Source organism: Notechis scutatus, chromosome 1 (genome assembly GCF_049901735.1).
Source record: "Notechis scutatus isolate UNSWTSFEM ecotype Mainland chromosome 1, rNotScu1.2, whole genome shotgun sequence".
Classification (NCBI taxonomy): Eukaryota; Metazoa; Chordata; class Lepidosauria; order Squamata; family Elapidae; genus Notechis; species Notechis scutatus.
In genome coordinates, this window is record NC_142009.1 from 294,029,976 (window position 1) to 294,045,825 (window position 15,850).

Here is a 15,850-nt window from a genome sequence, read left to right on the forward strand (position 1 = left end):
GGGTAGCAGTATTTTCTGTGGTGTTGAATAGCTTTACATCATCAGCAAAAAGAACGCAGTTGCTCTTAATATGATCACAGAGGTCATTTATGTAGAGTACGAAGACAGTTGGTTCTAGAACACTGCCTTGGGAGACACCACTGTTGACAGGTGCAGAATTTGATAGGACGCTCCCAATTTTGGCCATTTGTTGTCTGTTTGACAAGAATGCTTCTATCCAGTTATGCAGGTGTCCAGAAATACCATAAGATTTTAGTTTTAGTAGCGGTCTGTTGTTGGCAGTCTGAAAATATGTCATGATATATCACTATTTAAGAGAGAGTGAGCCCCTGGGGATGCTTTCCCAGCCAGAGGAAAGTACATTAAGAATGAAAATATTGTTTCTTTCCACCAATCTAGCTGAACCACCACTCTCTTTGCTGAAGGCTGCTGAATGCTCATTTACCAACATATTACTCATTCTACCATTTCTCTGAGGAAGGATGGTTTAAATTGGTGTTTAACTTTGCACTGTTTAGTTGTATACATTTGTGCTGGGGGAAAAAATGTGGAGCTTTTCTCCTCAGCCTAGTTCCCCATTTGTATCAGTAGCCATCAGTTCAAACAAAGGTATCTGGATTCCAAGATCTCTGCATTGTTTGAGGCCAATTTTCTCACTTAGAGCGGCCTTCTATTTAATTTTCTTGCTGTTTTTTTTATTTGTGAATCTTGTGCTATTGTTCTCTTGATACTCGGAATTGGTTTTGGAAAATGTTAAAGTGTTCCTGTATTTTATTGGCTATGGTGTAGGGCTTTTTTCCTGCCAAACAAAGCCATAAACTTTATGTTACTTAAAGTATGTGACAGAGTGATATGCTGGGTTAATATTTTCCTAGGGGAAATTATTGTCATGTATTAAGGTTATAGACTGTGGCTCAAGGTTTTGGGGAAAGAAGAGAGAGAAAAACTGGTTTCAGACAAAGTATGATGTGATCTTGACAGTACATGTTTCTATAGAAGTTAGAAAAGCAGCACTGGCCACAAATAGCTTTTCCTTCCTCATTTAAGTTTTTATTAAAATCTTGATACTGTTCCATCAAGTGCAATTTGATAATTATGAATATTTGATTATCTTGTTCAAGAATGCACTTACAGAGAATAATTCCTTTGTCTATCAGATTTTTTAAAATATTTGATACAAATTTGGAAATTTTACATAGAGTAATATAAAATTAACCAGGGAGCCATATAGTTTTAAAACATATAATTAAATAACTCTATTAAATTGATGTAATTTAGAAAATTATTTCCTTTCTTCATTAGAAAGTCTCTAAGGATACTTGCAGTTATATTTTAGAAACAAAATATATTTCCTTCCATCAGTCTAAACCAGTATTTCTTTACGTCAGCAATTTGGCGATCTGTGGACTTCAACTTGGTCCACTTAGAGGAGATGGGCGGTGTAGAAATGTGATGAATGAATGATGAATGGATGAATGCCATTCTGACAGGGAAATGATGCAAATTAAGGTCCATGCATCTGAAAACTGTTGAGGTTGAGAAATATTAGCCTAATCTATCATTACGCCTTTCATTCAAATTGAAACTGTAATTGGCCACCAGAATACTTCCAAACAAATGATACACCTCTCTATCTACATAGGAGCAACTTTTTCCACACTTACAGTTACTATCTGGTAAATATGAATGTAGCCTGGTTTAACGTAATATACATACATACATACATACATACATACATACATACAATGTTGATATGGAACATGGCTGTTAAATATATGACATATTGATTTTGTGTGATTAAAATTGGAATATATTCCAGTTAATACAAGACTGTAATGTAATCCATAGTCAAGTTAGATTCCAAAAATATTCCCTGTAAGGTCCAGTCTATGAAAAAGTTGATAATTTAAATATAATCTCACTGATTGCTAAGATTAAATTGAGTAGCATGCTGCACAGTCTTTGTTGAATCCAGGGATCAAACCTTTGTAATGGTAAGCTGGAAACTATATTGCAAAACGGAATGTTGTCATATTAAAGAAAGTGGGTTATAAAATTACATCCCAATTGAATATTAATATTATATTGATATTTAGTAAAATTATTAAAATAATTTTTAAACTGTCACATTCTATAGATAGAAATACGTTTCATATTTATGGAATATAGTCAGAACAAGCCAGAGACTGAAGTAACCTGGTAGTTTGTCAGAGATGGACAAGAGAATCTAAAGATTTAAGATTCATTTGATCTCCTAATTGGAAATTGTACACTTATACCGAAACACCTTCCCGTGTTTTTTACTTGAAGAGTTTTTCATACGTTTTCTAGAAAAGTGTGCAATATTTCTATAAGCCCATTTAGAAAAAATATATATAATACTATACTTCAGTGGAATCTGTAAAGCTTCCTTCAAGAAGCAATAGCAAATAGCAATAGCACTTCGACTTATATTCTGCTTCACAGTGCTTTACAGCCCTCTCTAAGCAGTTTACAGTGTCACCATATTGTCCTCAACAATCTGGTTCCTCATTTTACTGACCCCAGAAGGATGGAAGGCTGAGTCAACCTTGAGCTAGTCATGATTGAACTGTTGGCACTGTGCCACTACAGCAGGTTGCAGGCGCAACACTTTTGCCCATGTGTAAGTCTATGTAATTAGGGCAAAGTCATTAAGATTTCTGTTTTATGTAGCCGTTTCAGTCTATAATGCCCCAAGTGCTTTCCAATATAATGTAAAAAGTTACATATATTTTGTATTTCTTGTGGTATCATGTAATTGAAATAGGTAAGACACTCAGAACCTTCTTCAGAATCTACTAAATAAATTACTGGTATTAAATCTTGAACCACTGAATCGTTATTGATAAGTTTGTTTCTTCCTGGACAGAAAGACATTGTCTGACATCTAAGGTCCTGTGATTTTTCAATCTCAACCCAGTACTTGAGGATATTAGAGCCAGAGAGAGCTCCTTTAGAGAAAAAGCAGTAAATCCTGACTGGAATTGACAGAAAGACAGAATAAAAGCTCTTTCTTATTGAAACCACAACCTCCTAAATACTTTGCATTTTCCTTAGCTAGATGCAATGTTCTGCCATCCATGCCCTTGTTCGATTGAAACAATTGAGAATGTTCTGTTGTGCTGCCCTCCGTATTAACGATCATGTTCTGATTTAATAATGGCTTTGTTAATTAGCTATTTGGGTTGGCTTAATGAGAGAATGTTTTCTTCTTGCTCGATTGATTTACAGAAATATATAGGAAGGCTGCCAATTTCCATTTGATCATGATTTTTAAATCTTTTTTTTTTTAACATGTCCATCAAGCGTGATAAAAGCTGCCCTCTTTTGTTCACATTTCTCATATAAATTTGAAGTAACTTTATGCATATTAGACATTTTTTTTCTGGTGATAAACACCAACACTTTCTGGTTTTCCTGAAACATAGGAAGCCAGGGAGCTGCAGAATTGGGCAAGCAAAACATTTCAAATTAAAAATGTTTCAGTCTTTAAATATTCCTTGTTGAGTTCACAATAGTTCTTTGAAGTTCAAAATGGGTTACCTCTGATTACCCTGGGAATATTTTTTTTGTCCAGAATTGCACCTCTGGAATGGTTTGAACTCTTTTTGCAATTGATAATTTGTGTATTTGGACTTGAAACAAGAGAATCTTAAGTTCAATATAGTTTGTATATAAGTTCTGCAAAGTGCAGACTGCTTGGAGAGGTGTTTTTAGAAGAAAGAGAGGCTATTCTTACATATAGCTCAGCTTTCTATTTAGAAAAGTGCCCATTTTTATTGACACAATCTTCTCTTCGAAAAATAACGCAATGTGATAAATTGAATAGACATAATTTTAAAAAAATTAGAAAATTTTGGCATAGCCTTCTTAACACTGTTGTACTTATTTCACTTCAGCTAAAATGAATGTCTTATTCTGTAATTAGTAATAGAATAGTGCAAACATGTTTGTAAATATTATGGCATTTGTGGATTATATCTGAATTCCAGTGTTCACAGTTTACTATGGAAAGTATGTCAGTGGAAAAGCCCTGTGACATGTGAACGTCAAGTTAACTAAAAATGACACCAACTTGTTTTTTAAATTGAAGAATTTGTAAGCAATATGCATGCCATAAATATTAAAATAAGCACTAGACAGCCAATCAACAAGCTTTCATATTTTTAGCTTGAATTTTTAGGCTTTTGTAGAACATCTTAAGAGATTGGCATGTTAATATAATATAAGAGATCATTGAAGAGGTAGCAAGTTGGCATATTATTTTATTAGTCAACTGAATTAATTGATGGTATATATTCGAAACATTATCTGTGTTCCTGGATATACTAAATTTGTATATCTAATTTAATTTCTCCAGTGGATGATAAGAAATGTAGACAATAAAGAATTTACTAGAATTGGATGGGCCTGTCATGGGCCTTGCCTGAGCAGTGTGGAATAGCTCAGTGGTGTTGAAGAGAAGGTGGCTTTTGCTCAGTTTTAGCTGGCATAACAGACCTTTCTGGACCTGGGAGGCTTTTGACAATGACTAACACCCTCATCACCTTGAAATTGAACTACAGGTAGTCCTCGACTTACACTTCACTTAGTGACAGTTCAAAGTGACAATGGCACTGAAAAAAGCGACTTATGACCACTTTTCACACTTACGGCCTTTGTAGTATCCCCATGGTCATGTGATCAAAATTCAGATGATTGGCAAATGGTTCATACTTATGACCATTGCTGTTTCCCAAGATCATGTTGATCACTTTTTGCAACCTTCTAACAAGCAAAGTCAAGGGGGAAAGCCGGATTCACTTAACAACCATGTTACTAACTTATCAACTGCAGTGATTCACTTAACAGTTGTGGCCAAACTCACTTAACAAGTGTCTCGCCTAACAACAGAAATTTTGGTCTTAATTGTGATCGTAAGTTGAGGACTGCATCAACATTCTACAAGGGACTGCCTTTGAAGAGAGATTTTTTTTCCAGATATCTCATATAAACCCATTTGCTAGATGATAGTAAGCAACTGGGTGGATAAACAGCAACAAGCAAAAAGAGCATAAATTAGAGTTTCTGGAAAGATAACTTGCCAAAACAGATTGCAGATTTCACAAGGGTTAGAGTGTCAGGCAGAAGCATCAACATACCAAACATGCATCAGACTGTGAAATATGTGTCAGAGATGCCTCTTAAATATGATTACTGCCAGCTTTCTTTCTTTCTTTCTTTCTTTCTTTCTTTCTTTCTTTCTTTCTTTCTTTCTTTCTTTCTTTCTTTCTTTCTTTCTTTCTTTCTTTCTTTCTTTCTTTCTTTCTTTCTTTCTTTCTTTCCTTCCTTCCTTCCTTCCTTCCTTCCTTCCTTCCTTCCTTCCTTCCTTCCTTCCTTCCTTCCTTCCTTCCATCTCTCCCTCCCCACTCCCTCCTCTCTCTTTCTGTTAAGGTAAGCATGACAAGGAACCTCACTGAGCACCTTTGCTCTACTTTCCACTTTACTCACTAAGCCTAGCAGTTTGAAGGCCACACTTTTTTCATCTGACTTGTCCAGCTGCTCTGATGTGGCCTTGAAGCTGCTATTCCACTGGTTCAGCTAAAGCAGCTTTGCTTCTTCAGATTTCGAGTCCTGGGACATGGAACTAATTCAGAATATGCAACTGGGCCAAAATGCAATATCCTGACTAGCCAAAAGTTTAGCAGTATAGCAAAAGGGGTTTCAGTCACTGGGTAGTTATCTGTTTGTTTTTGGATTGAATTTGAAATGCTGGTTTAACCTATGAAGCCCTACTGGTTCAAGTATACCTTCTGTATACCTTCAAGACCATCTTAGCCTGTACTCTATTCTATTCCAGACACTGTCCTGAGGTTTGCAACCTGTATTAAGGGAAAGAATAAAGGACCCATAGGTGCTCTCTTTCAGTGGCAGTCTCCCAATATGAAACATGCTCTATGAATTTTATGAGCCCTCCCTCCCCCCTCCACACATTTTGTAAGGTGGTAAAATCTGTCAATGTGGATGTTAAAGAGACTAGACTTGACTATATGTTAAAGAATTTGAATTCTACTGTGTGTTGTGATTTTTGTTTTATGGTAAACTGCCCAGACTTACAGAATATAACTGGGTGGTATACGAATTGGATAAAAAAATATACAATAAAAAATAAAGCTATTTGCATTTTTATCTTGTAGGGGTGTTTGTAATACAGATCATAATGAAAATGTAGGAAGTTGACTTACTGAGCTTTTGAATTTATCAGATGTGGGTGTGGGGTGGCTATTTTGCTGTGAGCATTGTTGATAAAGCAGAATAATACATTGAGCTTAGCTATTTTATAATGTGGCAATGATCTCCCTCACTCTGGAAGGATGGACTGAAAGAGATTTTAAAGGTAAGAAAAGTAAGAGCAAGGCTAAGAAGTCCGAAGGATATTCTATGTTCCTCGTTTTGCTGCAAGCATTTTTCTGGTAAGGAATGTTTAAAACTAGTATTTGCATAAAGAATAAATGTGTGAGCGAATGTGAATGGATTTATAATTTATTGTGGTTCATTTGTTTCTCTGTATTACAATGCTCCTCAAGGAAGTAGGTTATTTTTGAACCCTTTATATTTAATGATAATGGTTATTTAACCAATATATCTTTACGTACGATAAATAGTAAACCAGTTAGCTTCAATTTTGTATACACCTATGCCATTGAAAACACATAATAAAAAACATTAGAATGGTTGCTTTGTATATAAACATTGCACCCATCACTTTTGGCTTAATGTTTGTGGTTGATATCATTCACTACATTTTTATGTTTCCCCAAATGTGCATCAAAATGCTCTGGTAGGGATATTCTATCTAGAAAACAAAAAATTTAATTATTTTATTTTCCTTCCTTCCTTCTTCTCATACATCCATCCAATTTTCTTCTTTCTTCTTCTTCTTAGAATAAGACTGATACTTTACATTGGGACATTCAAAACTACTTTCACTGAGGACAGCTTAATACCTTTTAATTATTAATTTTAAAGATAATTAATCCTCAAAGTGAGGATCTGTGAGAATGCATGTCTCCAAAACAAGAGAACGTATTGCTACTCCTGCAATTCTTACTGTCAGAATAGTATTATAATAATAACAGTATAACAAACTTGGAAGGAACCCTGGAGGTTCTTTAGTCCAATCTCCTGCTGTAAATTATGGAAACCTACTAATAAATTTTTACCTCAGGCATAACTGTCTTTGCCTGTATTTGTTACAGTATATGCTAATCTTGGTTCTTATTTGAACGTATAAGTTAGGTAACAAACAATAACAACAACAAATACTTAGTAACCTGTTGTCATCTCATAAAAGCAATCAGAAAATAGAAATAGTCTATTTGCTGTTCTTTCTCTGTCTCTCCCTCCCTTTCTCTCCCACTCTCCTTTCTGGTCATTTATTCCCAATTTCCTATCTATAAATAGAATAAGGAAACAAATAATATTTTTAGAAATTATTTTTGGATGGACCACCTGCACTGCTGCCTATATTATTAAATTTTGTTGCTGTGGCAACTTTGATGATAGAACTGTGACAAAGGTGATGTTGAGCAGAAATTTACAGGAGGTAATCGTGGCTGACAAACAGTTCTTTTCTCACTGCAGATGTCTCCCAAATAACAAAAACAAAAAGCATTCAAGGAAAACAACAAAGCTAGATAACAAAGAAGGAAGAGGTGATAAGCAATTTAAAATGATTTTCAATAGTTGCATTGCAAGTTTAATTCCAAGAATAGCTAAAAAGGCTTAGAAGACAGGATAATCCCTTCTCTTGCAAACTCCTCTGAGCTACTCAGAGTTTTGATCTCTGAATGCCACTTGTTTTACATACAGCTACACTCTAGAAAGTGAAGTAGTACCAATACAGTATTTACTCCACCCAATATTGTCATTTAGAGGAAACCTTAATCCTTTAATCTAACAGAACCAGCTAAAAGTTTCCCATCCTAAAAAACAGGTGTATGAATACTGTTGGTGTCATGAAGCAGACAGAAATGGAATTATTTGGATACATTTAAAAAGTGCTATTGGCTATCTTTTCTTTGGCTTGCCTATTATCATTATGGGATCACTCCTGCCATTGGGTTCCGTGACTGATCTAAAAAGCAAAATGGCTGTACACAGCAGAAAGATTGAAATTTTGTCATTAGTCACATTTAATTAGTTGTTAAATGTTTTCATAGAAAGTACCCATGAAATACTTGCATTACTACAATGTTTTTTTTATAAAACATCAGCAAGGAAAAACCTGCTAGTCATATTTATTACATTTATGCTATATGATTCTTCATAATAAAAGCAACCAATTCAGTCTGATAATATTTAGACTGAGTGGATCCCAACTGACTCTATTAAATTTCTAATAGTTTGTATTTTGAAACTCTAGAAATATTTGAATAATTTGAAAGTCCATACAATTATGGGAAGAAATAATATTAGAATAATACAATCCAGATCTACATTTGGATTTTCAGTCTGCATTCATTTCAAAAGCTGTAGTTTCCCTGCTTAGACATGGATTGCTGCAGTTGAAATGGCTAGTTATATAGAAGACAGTTATATAGAGGAAATTGAGAAATTGAGTCACAATTTCTGAAACAAATTAATCAGATCAACCAACTCTGATGAACTAGAATGAGTAGATGTTTTATCACAGACTACATTATCCTTTATTATTATCCTAACATCCTAATTAATACACATTAAAGGCCAGGACATTTACTCCATGTACAACATAGATTGTTTTGAAATTTTTGCAAGGAGATATTAGAATGTCTAATTATAATATTAGAATATATGTTAGCTGAATACAGACTTATAGCAGGTAACCATCCGTCTTGGAATTTAATTGGCAATAATGCTACTCTCATCCTCTCAATCCAAATCATTTATTGAATGAGAATGTTGCCTTACATAGAACCACCACTGAAGTTCAATTTACCACTAAGTCCAAATGTATAATTACACTAGAATCTGCATGCTGTAGTATAAGCCTTTAAACTTCAATTAATGTTATTTGCATATTCTGCACCATAAAAGCTTTAGTTTTATTTTTGTAGTTGAAACTAATTTATGCACATCACAATATACATAGTTTTGCTTTTACCATAAATGCTATTCTTTTTTTTTTCTCTAATGGTGCTGAATTTATAAATGGATATTTATTGGGAAAGAAAACTAAAAAGTGGCATATCCAATTTTGCCTTTAGGAGCATTGTTTACCAGAGAATTTGTAGAAAATGTTGAAGTGGAAATTAGGGCTGCAAAAATACTTCAGTAATAAAACAGAAGTCTGAAATTATGGTTATACCTGTTGCAAGGCATAAAGTGAATAAAATTGTTTCGATGTGGTTTATGCTTGACCTGATGTGAAGTCATGCTTTCTGAAAACAACCTGGTATAAATTATCATCAAGAGTAACAGAAGATCCATTGATAATGAAATTAAGCAATTACATGTTAGTTTCTGTGATGAACTTTAAGAATGATAAGAGTGCCTTTATGGTGATAGTGTTTAATGTGTTTGATTGGAACCAAGGAAGTCTAGATTCAAATTCATCATTAGCCATGGGAACTCAGTTAGCTAATGAGTGTTCATTACCCAATCACCTCTTCTCAACCAAGCCTACCTCACAAGACTTGTGTAGGCACAAATGAAAGAGGATACTTTCGAAAGCCAGATTGAGCTGTGGGAGGAAAGGTAAGATACCGATCTACTAGATGATAAAACTTGAACACATAAACACTTTCTATACAGAAAAAGGATAGCAGTCCTTGTTAGAGAATAATAACCTCCTTCAATTTTAATTAGAACAAATGTGCAAGTTTATTAGATATCTAAGTGCGTGTCTTTATGTCATCTCTGAATTAAGTAGCTTTTACATATTCACACCAAGTTGATTTCAGTGGTGTTTTTTTTCCAACCAAGCAAAATGTTGCTATGCATTTGATGTGATTTTAACACTTGCTTCTACTTGCTGCTGTCTCCAGGTAAAGGACCAGAAACCCTTTATGCTGGGCAAAAACTCAATGATAATGAGTGGCACACAGTCCGAGTGGTACGCCGAGGAAAGAGTCTCAAACTTACAGTTGATGATGATGTTGCCGAAGGTGAGTGAGTTCATTTCTGTTTACTAAATGTGATTCCTTTGCATTTGAACTTACATCCAATAATACAAGACAGAATTCTCTGAGATATTCCCTGAAGAGTGAAGGACATAAACAAAGTGGATCACACTATAAAACTACAGATGCAGCCTCAGCTATTGATTTCAGCATGATGAAGAACAAGATTAGCCAGGTAAGCACTTGAATCAGACCAAAGTCTGGAACACTGTGTAAAGGATGAAGGGCATAAGAGAGGATGTTAGATGATTCTGCTTATAAAGAACGAATACCAATCAACGCTGACAATAACTGCTTCTTACTATGTTAAGTTCTACCTTCCTTTCTACTTCATCATATCTGTAATCATCTCCTGTGAAATTTTGTGGACATTCCCAGTGCAAGGAAAGAAATCAGGAACATATTCTATAGGAGTGTTTTTTTAGAATCTTGAAAGAATTCAAGAAAAATTGATTAAAGGTTTGCAAAGATCCTCTGCTTTACTAGTCTAGAACAGAAGTCCAAAAACTTCACACCAGTCCAGATGCAATCTGGTATTGAGTTGGATATAGTTCCCATGTTCTACCTTCTCTCCATGTCCAAGTCATTTCCTATCCATTCTCCAATGCACCATTTTCCCAAATGTTGCCTTTTCTTTCCTTTCCTTTCCTTTTTCTTTCCTATCTTTTCTCCACTTTTTTTTTTGTGTTCACTGCATTAGCTCTTGCAAGGAATTAAACATTTCTCTCTCACCCTGCCTTTCCTTTCAACCCCTGATTTAAGAAGGTATCTCCTTCCTTCCTTCCTTCCTTCCTTCCTTCCTTCCTTCCTTCCTTCCTTCCTTCCTTCCTTCCTTCCTTCCTTCCTTCCTCCTCCTTCCTTCCTTCCTTCCTTCCTTCCTTCCTTCCTTCCTTCCTTCCTTCCTTCCTCCCTCCCTCCCTCCTCCTCCCTCCCTCCCCTTCCTTTTTCTGTTTTTCTTCCTTCCCTCTTTTTTTTTCCTTCCTTCCTTCCTTCCTTCCTTCCTTCCTTCCTTCCTTCCTTCCTTCCTTCCTTCCTTCCTTCCTTCCTTCCTTCCTTCCTTCCTTCCTTCCTTCCCCCCTCCTCCTCCTCTTCCTCCTCCATAAAAATATAACCAGACAATACTATAATATAAATGGATAATATAAAGGCTAATTTAAATTTTTAAAAAGTGACCCACCACTTTTAGACTATGACCTTTCACAGCCGTATGGCTCTCAAGCTGACACACGTTTTGTACAGAATGGTATAAAATATACAATAAAGGTAGAATCAGTGTTATGGTTGAAAACAGTGTTATGGTTGAAAAAGTTGAAAACAATCATGTAGTTCTATGTGCTCATGGACCTTGATTTACATATCAAGACACATTGAAAAACAAAGAGATCAAAATATAAGCTCAAAATATTCTATTTTTGAGCTGCTTAAAGTATATTTTTGTATTCAAGCACATTTTTATTATTTGTTGGTTTGTTCATTTCTATCCTGCCTTTACTGTTTCTATATTCAAGGCAGCAAACATACCTAATGCTCCTTCTTACTCCTATTTTCCCCAAAACAATAACCTTGTCAGATGGGTTTCGCTAAGAGAAAATCCAAAATCACCTGGCCAGCTGTCAAGAATACATTTTCCCAGGAGAAATTAGATAATGATCTGTCTGTAAATGTAGTAAAAAAAGTAAGCAAAGTTGAGGGGGGTGGAATAAAATGACAACTCAATCAATTTTTTACATTTACTACCCTTTAATAAACTCACTGCAGATTTTTCAAACAAGATTTTTATGCTTTTATGAATAATTTGTCAGTGCTAAGCAGTTCTAGGCTCAGCCACATGATGGCGTGTGTTACTTTAACTACAACAAAGCTTGTCAGAAGTAAATTGTGTGTGTTTAAGGTGGGTAGGGTTGGTAATTCATAGTCCAGTTTTGATAACAATACGTTTGTAAATCCAAATGTGAAATCCTAAGCCACTTTAATTATTCTTACTTATTAAAGCATACAATATAGCATCATGCCCACCGAGTTACAAATTAATACTTATGTACCTTAACATTGGAGATCATCTATATGCCTAGCAATTAATACACACATAAAAGAATGGATGAATGCTTTTGTATATTGCAAGTAACAATGGGAACTATATACCTGTACATTTCTGTAAATAAGGAAAAAAAATAATTTAATTAGATTTTTTTCTGGAAGCAAATAATTAATGACCGGTATAGAATCACATCATGGTGAAATGGAGAGGTAATTTGCTACTTAAAGTTAATGAGGCTGTTCTTATCCATTCTCTTCTTCTGCCTTACCCCCTGCCACATCGTTGAGCAAATGATAACCAAAATAATGTCAGACAGTAGGGTGAAACTATTTTTTTCCTGTGAAAGACAGCAGGATGACCACATTATCATTTTTATGAGTTTGTCCTCATTTTTCTTTTCCTTCTCCCTCCTCTGCCATCCTTGCCCTTGACAATTTAATGGACAATCCTCAAACTGGAAAACAAGTATTCCAAAGTATTTTGGAATTGCTTGTACATGGAAGATCCAATTCAATAAATTTATAAGTCAGATTAGCACTTAATGGAGGAATAACCTCCAGTCAACAACCCAAACTATGCGTTACTATTAGAAGAAATCAAGATGGGTAAATTATTCATATCTGAGAATTTTTTTTGGATACCTTATCATTTGATTTTGTCTAGAGTGATGTAAAGTCCTTTTTCCTAAGCTGACTTTGTCTTTGAGCAATTCAGCCATTATTTTGTAATTTGAAAAAACCAAGTTCTCTATAATTTAGGGACTGGCAGCATTTACATCAGTTTGACTACTTACCACCATGACTTTCCCATTGTGGGTTTTGACTGGACTATACAGTATTTTGCAGCTGACGGACTGATTTCCTTTTCTTCTTCAGAACAAACTAATGAAACAAGGCAAAGAGGCCTAGCCTGAGGGCCTAGCCATATTTTTTTTGGTTAGTTGAAAAAACTGCAAGTTGGCTCTGGCTCTTCAAGAGTTACCATTAATACTTTACAAATATCAGCTCAGAGACTTTGAGTGATGGTTTTGAGAGCTGGCCACATGGAAGTGTTCTTAGAGTAGTCAACTCTCTACAGCAGGGATGTCAAACTCAAGGCCTGCAGGCCGGATCTGGCCCATGGGGTGATTAAATCTGGTCCATGGAGCTAGCCTGGAAATAGCAAAGGACCAGCCTGTGGTGCCTCTGGCAGCTAAAATGAGTTGTGTGGCGGGGGGCTCCTGCACCCCATTTTCAGTCTGAATGACCTCCTGCAGTGCTGTGCCGGCCAAAGCGGGACATGGGGGACCACCCAGATTTGGCCAGCAGGGTGGTGCAGGAGGTGTCCGTCCCATCCTGTCCCATCCCCCCACCAGCTGGTCCGCAGAGGAGAACTATGCTGATCCAGCCTCAAAGAAATTCAATTTGACACCCCTGCTCTACAGTTTTAGCCTCATAAGAAATCTGAAAGGTTGCTCAGACTAAGGGATTGTAATTGAAAGAAGGTTATCTAGTTAGTTCTATTGGTTTTAAACTTGTATCTTCTTAGCTCAAGTCCATCTTTGAGCTAAGCAGGTATCAGACAGATTGATGCTATTTGAGAAATGCTGAGAATTCTCAAACAGTTTTGTAAACACTATTTGGAAGTCTTTTGGGGGAGTATTTTGCTAAACATGCTACGCTAGCAAATCTGGAGAACGACATAGTGGCCCTACAAATTGTAAGAGATCAATCTACTTTCCAATACAAAAAAAGAGGCTTAATAAAGTATGCAAACTATGATACAATATCCTTAATTTCAACCCTAGTAAAATAAACCAGCACAGATTAGAGCCCTACATAGAAGAATGATGCCAGATGTTCAAGCCTTCAGAAAAGGCTGAGGAACACAAGATATTATTGCTGATGCACAATGGATGACTGAGAAAGCCAATGAAGACCAAAAAGAACTCGGTATGTGTGCCATTCACTTGGCATTGATTATATCCGACGGTGGAATGTACTCAAAAAAATGGGAATCGCAGAACATCTCATTGTCCATATTAGAAACCTATATACAGTTCAGGTAGCCACAGACAGACAGAACATAATGAAAAAAATTGACTCCAGTTCGGCAAAGGAGTGAAATGTCTGCTAGAAAACAAGCAAGCTCAGAGAACACTAAGGATTCCTCATGAAACAAGACATAATTTATATACTCCTCCCTTATTTATTCAACCAATATGAAGGAGTCATGCTGTGGGAAGCTGGATTGAAAGAAGTTTTTTTAACAAGTTTTTTATTTTATTCTACATATATACATCAATACATAAACAGTGTGGCACCTAAGCATCATACATTCTGGTGCAAACAAAAATAACATTATTAATCATATCTCTAATGTCTCTAATACACATATTTGTATTAAATTATAATCTTTCATTATTTAATTATTCAATATTCCAATACATTCTTCTAATGCCAATAACAATATTATTTAAGTATGCATGATAATTTCATTATTCAATTCCTTCTTTCATTTTTTGTTTTTTTTTAAAAACTTCTCTTTTGGCAAGAAGATAAACTTATTTTTAAACTTATAAACTTATTTTATCCACTTTTGATTCTTATCTAAACTTGTTTCATTTTTCTTGGGATATTCTCATATCTTACTTTATAACATTATCTAAGATTCTTATTTCATTTCTATATTTATTGCACATATTACTTTTATCTGTCACATTTGTCATTTTATCAATCCTTGTTCTATTAATTCTAAAAATTGCCCCATTTAGTTGTCAATTTGAGCTTACCACCTTCATTCTACATAATAACAATATTTTCCTATTTACTAAATATCAGATATACATATATTTTACAGATACAGATTCCACATAGTATTCTTTTCTCAAAATCTCTATATATTGCAAAAATATTAATCTATTCAATTAATTATAGAAACTGATAATGTTTCCATTATGATTCTCATAATTTTATACATCACTGATTATCAATTAATATTCTTATAATAAATTCCCATTTCCATATCTATTCCATTAAATTCCATGTCTAATATAACAATAATCCTTGGAAAGAAGAAAATAAGAAAAAAAAATCAGTTCCAATCTTATCTATTTTCAAATACTACTTCTTATATATCACAGCACATTACCTTGCAGAATCTCCTATCTTTTTTTTAATCTATTGTCTCTCATCCTCCTAACTATGTAATTTCTGTTCATTCTTGTTTGCTTCCTGTTTCTTTTTATTTTCTGATCCTTTCTCTTAGTTCTCCTTTTTCCCATTATTATTCTCCTCCATTTCTCATTCCAATTATTTATTTTACCCCCCCCCTCTTGATCTTTGTTTTGTAGTTTCCTCTTCTGCTTTTTCCCTTTCCTTTGTTTAGTTTTCTGAACCATTCCCCCTTTCATTATCACATTAAACCACAAATTTTTAACTTTAAATCTTTTTTCCTCCTGCTTAAATGATTGTTGCTCCACTTGATCTTCAAAACTGGTTTCCTCTTTATTTAACTACTCCCCTTCTGCTTCTCTTTGTTCTTCTTTGTTCTGAAGTGCTATTTCTAGTTTTTGTAATATATTGCTGCACATTTCCACACTTCCTTTCATCATATCTTGTAAATCCAGTCTCATTTCCGCAAATAATTCCCCCATTGTATATGCTTCTCC

The 15,850-nt window shown here is 34.9% G+C and overlaps 1 protein-coding gene across 20 annotated transcripts in view; it reads left to right on the forward strand.

The window, feature by feature from the left end:
* Positions 1-15,850, forward strand: part of NRXN3 (neurexin 3) — a 1,270,300-nt gene that overhangs the window by 532,056 nt on the left and 722,394 nt on the right. For all 20 annotated transcript variants that reach the window (XM_087952028.1, XM_087952029.1, XM_087952026.1 and 17 more), the window contains one exon: positions 10,029-10,148. In XM_087952028.1, coding sequence (XP_087808154.1) covers positions 10,029-10,148 — 120 coding nt within the window. The remainder of the gene's footprint in view (positions 1-10,028; positions 10,149-15,850) is intronic.